The following is an 8957-nucleotide window of genomic DNA, read 5'->3' on the forward strand; positions in this document are numbered from 1 at the left end:
TTTCCTCTTCATGATACAGAGTCCTTCCGAACATGTGACCTGTCTGTTCACAACATAAAGCTCAGCTTTCCCTGATCGCTATAGTTCAGTTCGGCACCTATATCCCATCCAAGACAAAGGCACGGACTACTTTGATGACAGGTATAGTATCCATTTATTCTTTTAGATTTCCATGCTGTGACAGTGTTCACAACAGCTTACAGTGGTTTGGATATGCCTAACTGCTTCTCAGGTCATAGTTAGGGATGGAGGTCAAAGATAAGACTGGAGAAGTTTTCTATTGGCTTTCTATGCTGGAGTTTGTGGTAGCTGAGAGAGGGGACATGATAATTCCTAAAAAATGATAGGGCTTAGAAGATAGTCATGTAGAAGTTAAATGTTCTTCAGATCCAGGAGTTAGGAGTTCTGAATAGCATTTTTCAGTTTGTCCTTTATCTATCACCTTTCTTTTAGCGAGTCGTTTCTGCATTCTAGCGCTCAGGCTTGGAGCCTCTTTTTCAAAGAAGAGGAAGACAAAGATCTCCGGAGTGCCGTTTAATGTCCTAGTCCCTGTGTCTCTTATTTCAAAGGTTATCAGCCCTCCACTGAGAAGGGGGATGGGACCGATGCTCGAATGTAAACCTCTAGGCAGTGCTGAACACACGCTGGAAAACTGGTGTTGTTATGAAAGGTATGACCAAGAGATGAAAGTTTCTTCCTCTTCTAGTCTTATACCCCACTACTCCAATGTTAGAACTGAAAAGTCACACAGAAGGAAGTTTGAGAGTAGAAAGAGAACAAATATGTAAGTGAGGACCAGAGGTCTAGGGAGAAGGAAGAAGGTAATTGCCCAAGGCCATGCACAGAACCTACAGCACAGCTCAGTTTAATCACAGGCCAGGGCTTTTTTTGCCCTGCTGTAGGACTGGATATTTCGGAATGGCCATGAGTACTTCTTCTTCACTAACCTATTTCCTGTTATATGGCTTATTCTGGACACTTAGAAAACTTTGGGTAAAACCTCATGCCTCTTTTACCAAGATTATGCCCTCCAATTTCTTTGGTGACGACCGATCTATTGGTCTCTCTGGGAACAGATCTCTGGAGCTAGCCAGTGGAGGATGCTGTGCTCTCATGGGGATGAATGATGCTATTTCAAATCAGATCATGACAAGTACAAGAGTTTAGGAATCCTTCAATTCCCACTGCATGTAGTCATCTATCTCTTCATTCTATGGGTCTGACTATCTTTTTTCAACTGAACTTGCTTTTCTTCTGTGTACTCCTTTGAACAGGTGCAACGAGCATCAAAAGTGAAAATGAAACTTGCCTACATCCAGCTTAATGGCGGACTCCTTCCATCAATACTGGGAACAAGTATTTATAATAATTTTTTAACTCAGAGTGCTGACTCTTTAGCCCCTCTCATACCTTTCTTCCAGGCTTCCTGGGATGTATGGGGTCAGATAGGGCATTCAGGAGGCTATGGTTATCTCTGGGGTATCCAACTCTTCTTACAGCAGGTGATAGGCAGTGGAGAGGATGACAGGAAGCAGCAACAACTGTCCATTACCCTTTTCCTTGCCATTGTAAATACAACCTCTTTTAATCAATTTCCTTGGATTTTACTAGCTCCAAAGTCTGAAGCAAAGTCTCTTTAAGCACTTTCATAAGAAGCTATAGAAATCTCACCAGACAACTTTCAACCACCTTGACATGTATGACTTCTGTCCACATCTCTAGAGAAGACAAATTGAAGCCTAAGAAAGGTTTTATCCCAGTTGTGATTGGCTAGGATCAGTACCTAATTTTGTCTGATTCTTTCCACTGTACCACATGTGGTGGCCACGACAGCTGCCGTGTTAGAAAGTCACACTTTTGGGAGACGTAGGGTGAGTGATTTGGAGACTGAGAGAAAAGTTAGGGAGTAGAAAAGACGATTTTTAGCTTTTAAGTCATCAAATTGGAGCGATGTGTTAACCTCTTATATTCATCTAAGAGTTTAGAAAAAAACAGCATATTTTTGCTGAAATAGCATTCAGGGAAGTTTTCCTTTCCTAGTAATCTTGGGATGTTTGCCACGTTTTGTGCCAGTGCTTAATATAGGCTATCTACTTTTTTTTCAAACCTACATTTAGTTCTGTGCAGGACAAAATTTGATAATGGCAAGCTGGCATTTTGAACAATAGGATTTGTGTGATGCAAAAGACAATCTCAAGTTCCAGGTGTGGCTCTTCTGGCAGTTTCCTTACTGCCCCAGTGGCTGTGAGTTCAAACAGCTTAATGATGCCCTGCAAAATCCACTGTCCTGTTTTGCTCTTTGTTGCTGTTCTTCTCCCTTTTTGCAGGGGGATATAAGATAGGAAAATGCGATGCTGAGGAAAGCTGAGGGACACAATGAGATGACATATGATATAACCCTCAAACTCTAAATGACTTATTATATGACTTTCCCCAAACTTCCCTTTCTCATTTTTAATCTTGAGTCGGTAAAGCCAGGCGACTTAAAAGGGAATTTTAATAGTATTCGCTTGTAACTATTTATGCGACATCTGGCTAAGGCCCCAAGAAATTACTGCTTCAGTTTTGCTAAACAAATTGTCAATCATTTTTTTCATGTTGATATTTATTTCATTTATCTATTTTAACTTTAAAAACACATTTTAGTCACCTTTTTTTCTGTATAAGGAATGAAATACAGAGTTTTATACGTCCTAGCCAAACGCTCTTCCACAGATTTTTATCCCTAGGTTTTGTTTTTTTTTTCTTTTTTTGTATAAGATAGGGTCATATTACATAGCTTAGGATGGCCTCAAACCCGAAGTTCTCCTATCTCCAAGAAAGCTGGTATTTGGACATGTACTATCATAACTGGGTATAACCACAAGTTTTGAGCATTTGCTACATAACACATATCAAATGGATTTCTTTATATACTTTATCAATACTCTCACAGTGACTTCCTGCACATTCTTGCGGCTGTAAAAAACTAGGAGTGAGGGACATTTAATCACTTATCTAAGATGTACACTAGCTAATGGCAGAGCTAGAATTCAAGACCATTTTTAAAACTCAAAGTCATGTTGAGAACACAGCGTGAAGGAAGTGGATAGAGGGAAGGAACAAGGAGGCTTTTAAAATCAGGGAGGCAGGATGACTACCAAACTGTCCTGTTTCAGCTGAATAGAAGAGTTAATTGTGGCTTGGGTCACGGAGTCTTCCAACAAATACTCAGGTTCCCTGGTTTGGTATGGCGCCTTAGGCCTATTTTGCTCCCTCCCCCTCTTTTGGTGTTTCCGTCGGTCAGGTCAGCCTCTGCATTTGCCTGAGGCTTGGGGTCTAGCTTCATCACCACATCCCTTCTCTTTCTAGGTGCACGTCTTCTAGGATGTGCTTGCTGCCCAGTGGATGCTCCTGACCTGGCCTTCTGCAGTGTCACGCTCCGTGTATTTGACAAGCTGAGTTGGACACTCTGTGTGGTAGAGTGTCAGTTTGTCAAATACCCCAAGTGTGGCTCCTGCCTAGCATCTCCAGGCCCAGGACAGAACAAATAGCCTGCTGCCTATGCACAAATGTTTATGAACCATCAACCTTTCTCAAGGTACTCTGTGGCTCTGAGAGAACTATAACATTTCATCAGGAGACGTCAGAGTAAGGAAGGTGCAGCTCTGGGGCCTACACATCTGGGATCTATCTACACACCTTGTGAGACTGCCCTGGAGTGCCCAATGAGATTAAAATATATTAAGGGATACCAAGAAGGATGTGCAATTTGATTTATTATTAATGTCTTCTTTCACATTCCTCTTCCTGCAGCCAGAGCACCAGAGTTTTTCTACAAGCATCTTGACATCAAGAAGAAAGTAGGACATAGCAATCCACTTTCTTGTCCCTGGAGCACATGTTGACCTTGCTTGCATTTTCTCTTTTTCTGTTTTCTTTTGTCCCTTCTCAAAGTACTCTTTCTGTTTCTCTTCGCACACCCAATTCTTCCATGTACATTCAGACCCCACCAAACTCCAAACACTCTGGGCAGTTCGTCACATCGACCTACACTTTTTCTTTACTCCTTGAGTAGATCCAGGTATGTGCTCTTATATTTCCTGCCACACACTACAACCCCCTAAATTGTCAGTGAATTTTTCCAGGGTATATTCTTGAATTCCCCGTTACATTGTAAGAGTCTAGAGCATATTATAGTTACTTGATTGCTGCATTCCCTACTATTTCCAGCATTTTAATTTGTTTAATAAATATTTACCAATTAATTGATGTTCTACTAGTCCATTGCCTTTGGTGAAATATCATGCAGGGTTTTGTGAAAAAAAAATCAAACTGTGTGTATTCCAATGCTATCGTGTACACAAATAGGAACCAAAGGGATTTATTTCCTGAGAAATAAGATTTAGGACTGGAGAAGGACGGTAATAAAAAAAAGTAGACTCAGAGGGCAAGTGAATTTTGGAATTGTTTGTTTATGTGGAGCTTTTAAACAGAATTTTCTGAGCCTTTAACATTCTGCACTGAATGAACTTTAATACAGAACTATAGAAAGGCATTTCCAATATCTACCTCCAGAGTCTAACATTTCATGATATATATTTTGGGAAGTTTCTCTAGAGAAATTCCATACTTTCCCTCTGTTCTGGAGATACCTAATTTCACTCTAACTTCCCACGCATCAGCCAGCTACCTAAATGACATGATCTATCTTTTCACCCCATTTTTTGCTTAGAAGAGTCACTCTCTATAGGAAGGACTTACTGGCTTATCCTGTCTGGGAAAACACCTTAGTTTAGGGACAAAGACCCTCTCTAGAAGATGTCTGCAGCAATGCACGCACACTGCTAAAATTCACGGGTCTCACTTTCAGTCTTTGTTTAGCCATTGTCTTGATGTCTGTTACTTTTGACAAGTCATCATTTTTCTCTGAGCTTCGTTTTCCATTTTGTGATATGTAAATGCTCAGATCAGTAATCCTTAAGCTTTTTTCAAATGAAAGACCAAGAGACATCCCTGATGGTTCCTGCGTCGGGGGTTTCCTGCATTTGTGACTAATTTTACTAGAGAAATTTCAATAATAATTCTCTCCTCGAGTCCAGGGATTATTTTTTTTTCTTTTTAGCAGAATAAGATAAATGAGTGTTTTTAAAAGGAGCTTGAGGGGGGCTGGGCTAAGAGCTGTTTTGTGAAGGAAGCTGAGGTTTCTGCTGAGTGGGACCGCTGCTGTGGAGGCTTGTAAGTAAAATGGAGAAGAAGAAGTGGTCCTTCTCACCAGTTATGTGTAGCTAGCATTCAGCAAGGAAGAAAATGCTGAGGTTTTGATCACGGATTTGGCAGTATCAGTGGGGGTAAAATGTGGAGGCCTCTTACTTGCTCATTTTTGTGTACTGTTTTGACTTTTGTAATCAGCTCAAAGTGGGAGCAGCTCTTGTTGAAATTATAGGCAACATAGTAACTCTCATGAATGGTAAAGAAGTTGATTTGATATGAAATACACGGGGAAAAGGAAGCAGTACAAACCTGACCCCAATCAATTTCTAGACAAGGGAATTTTATTCAATGGTACATAAATATATAGCTCTCCCCCTCTTCTCTTCCCTCTTGTCCCCTCCCCTCCCTTTTCTTCCTTTTCTTCCCTTCCCTTCCCTCTTCCTTCCCTTTACTCCTTCACTTCCCCTTCCCTCTCCCTTGCCTCCCCATTCCCTTCTTTATCCTCCTTTCCCTTTCCTTTCCTTAAAAAAGAATCTGTTACGCTTAACCCTCTCCACATTGCAAGAAGAGTTCAGGAGTTAAAGAAAATAACCGATAAATATTGCAACTAACCCAAAGATTTTAGTGATACTACACACACGTTTTAGACAAGGAAACTACTTCATATCTATGTTCATTGTCCTTTGAGAAAGAAGTAGGGCTTATTGCCACACTTCCTGTTGCCCTGAGAAGAGTCCCTAAGTAGAACTAAAAAGAAGATGGAGTGAGGGAATGGCTATTCTGTAGAATACTGTTTAGAAGAGATTGGTTTGTTTTAGATAGGACTATCCACGGTGTGAGAAGGGGAATGGCGTAAGTTGGAAAGTGAAAGACTAAGTTTAGCCAAAAAACAAACTGACGGCAACAAAAATCTATAGTATAGTTTAACCTAGCATTACAGAACTACATTCCCAACTACTTGGAAGTCTAAGGCTGCTGGCAAGTTCAAAGCCTAGAGTGAAATAAAGGCAAGCCTGGGCAAGTTTATGAGATCTCATAAAAATAAAATGTTAAACAAATACAAGAATATAGCTTAGTAGTAGAGTACTTAGTTAACCCTGGTTAAATTTCTTGTAACACACACACACACACACACACACACACACACTTTCTTGTAAAACACACACAGACACAGAGAAGAAAAGGGTCTAGGGGGGCTTACCATCTTATTTAGTCTCATTTTAGGTAGGTCCTACTGTGTCTTAAGACAAACACAACTGAAGTTGCTGTCATGATTAAACATTTATTACCACCAGAAGAACAGAACACAAGAGCATTAGGTTTGCAGTGTAGGAACAGATGTGTACCTTGGCCTTTGATTTGGCGATATTAATTAATTAACACAGATGATTGCCCGAGTTTGTAGGACTGAGCCTCACCTGATTTTCTGGTGATGCTTTGAGGCATGAAAAAGAACATTTAGTGCTATGGGAAATTCTCTGGTGTTTTCAGAGGAGGTGTGGAGGCCCCGTGCAGGAACATAGAAGGGTCCAGGGCCAAACTCAGAAGCTAGCTTTCTTGAGGGGCACATGGTAAATTCTTAGCCAAACCAGGATTTCCCAGTGACCCCACCAATGGCAGAGTTGATACTTTAGGTTGTTTAGGAAGAAAGGAAGCAAGCAAGAAATCTTAAAGAGCTAAATAATCATAGGCAATCGTGTCAGTAGACCTTGACTTAGTGGGACATTTTAGCAGATGCTATTGTCTTCGGTAGCAACAACTTCGTAGTTTTGCTGAACTGTGTGAAGCAGGCAGGAATGAATAGTCATCGTTGATCTGGGTGGTTATCTAGTACTCCTGGCCCAGGCAAGGACTCATCAGAATAGTCATTGATCAGAGCATGGGACTCTGGTTCATCACTGAAGTACCCATTTGTGAAGGTAGTCACCTCTGTGGTTTCTCCAGAGTTTCTGGTCTCCTTGGCACACACCCTGTGGACCAAGAGCCAATTACTCATGAGAAAGATCTTGGGCTTAGATCCTACCTTCTAGCATCCTAGCTCCTAAGTTCTTATTCACTGACTCCCAGGACCCTGTTAGGCAGGGACTGTGGGGACAGAAAGCTGGTATACCTAAATCATCTTGTGCATTCATTGATCCAGAATACAACATGAGAACATTCATCTGAGAGGGTAAAATGTTTTCTGACCCTGAAGGACTCTGCTTGGGCTAGTCTCCAGGTTTTCTGCCAATGACCAACAGAATTTAGGGCATTGAAGGGTTAATATGTTAGAAAAATGTGTATCTTACCTGTTTAGTTCATAGACATACTCTAGAAAACAAGGAAGAATCAGGTTAGAAATTTATATGGAGAGTATATAGGAGCTAAGTATGAAACCCCAGTACTAGTCCAAAAATGGGGGAAGGAAGCAGAAGAGAATCCAGGGTACCAGCTTTGTAATATTGAGGGATATCATGAGTTAAAATACAAGGACACATATTTATCAGAGAAGAGGATGGCACATATCCTTGTTCTCCATCCCCTTTGCCATTTCTGACTCAGACCATTAAGCTGAAGATATTGTTTGGTGTGGGTAAAGGGAAAACACACCAGACCTGTTCTTCACCCAAGATTCTCATCAAAGATTCACAGAAAATTCAGTGGGAAACTTGATTGCTCAGCTACAACTCAGGAAAATGCACTGAATTTAGTTCCATGTCAGGAATCATTTTCAAGTGCACTGACACTGACCTATTACTCAAGAAAGGGCTCGGTTGTTACATAACCTCTTTTACCACATATGTTTATGAATATGTATACATATATGTATATGTATGTGTGTACATATATGTGTGTATATGATTTATAACATACATGGAAAAGTTGGTGTTTCATTGAATTAATAAAATATTATTACTTAAAATCTTAAAACTAAAAGGACTTCAACTAGATAGTCATTGCCCCTAGTGTTGTGGAGAACTGTCCTCTAAACTAGAGGACTAGCCTGGCACAAAGATGGATATTTCTTGATACAGCCCTCTTCCCTCTAGGTGCTTATGATCTTTCAGAGTAGCAACTGGAAATTCATGTACTAAATTACAAGAATGGTAACAATGGAAACTATGGGAGTTCTGTTTTGTAGAGACCCACTTTTCAAAGTTTTATCTCCCCCACTGGACAGGGAACTTCTTTATTTCCAAGGTTGTTTTCTTTTTCTGTCTTAACTTGCTTAGTATCTAGAGTACAACCTATGCTTAGTAACTACAGACTAAATTGAATTCCTGCTCTGATGCTGTCTCTCTTAAAGAGAAACAGGAAGTGGGAATTCTGGAAAGGCAAACTAAGAAGGTTAAAAAAAATAAAGCACAAAGACATGTTATGTAAACTTTAGTTGCTTGTCTAAATTCAGGGGTTGGAAATGAGAACAAGTAAAAGTGACTAGTGGATGGGAAGAAAACAGAGCTAGACCCACATCATAGAGGGTCTTAAAAAGATGACTTAACCTGACTTCTTGTTCCCTTGAGCTACTAGGGACAATGAAATATTTGGGGATATTTTAAGAGGCAAATAATATGCAGTTACTGTCTTAGCCTTTAGAAGACTATGGTGAATGGTTTCCTTCAAATAGAGCTGGTATTTGTGGCTATTTGAGGAATTTCCATTCCCTAGATCATCCTGATGGATCGCAGTCATGGTAACTGGCCAACACCATAGGTTATACTTGAGACCCTGGGGAAAGAGATAGACAAGACTGCGTTCTATTTAATTAAAGTGATCCAAGGCAG

The 8957-nt window shown here is 40.4% G+C and overlaps 1 protein-coding gene across 1 annotated transcript in view; it reads right to left on the reverse strand.

Moving 5' to 3' along the window:
• Window positions 1-6920: 6920 nt before the first annotated feature.
• The window catches only part of Vsig4 (V-set and immunoglobulin domain containing 4), a 26657-nt gene continuing 24620 nt past the window's right edge, over window positions 6921-8957 (reverse strand). The window contains 4 exon segments of the mRNA XM_057760673.1: window positions 6921-7010; window positions 7012-7044; window positions 7046-7163; window positions 7482-7503. Coding sequence (XP_057616656.1) covers window positions 6921-7010; window positions 7012-7044; window positions 7046-7163; window positions 7482-7503 — 263 coding nt within the window.

This window comes from Chionomys nivalis, chromosome X, assembly GCF_950005125.1.
Source record: "Chionomys nivalis chromosome X, mChiNiv1.1, whole genome shotgun sequence".
NCBI classification, from domain to species: domain Eukaryota; kingdom Metazoa; phylum Chordata; class Mammalia; order Rodentia; family Cricetidae; genus Chionomys; species Chionomys nivalis.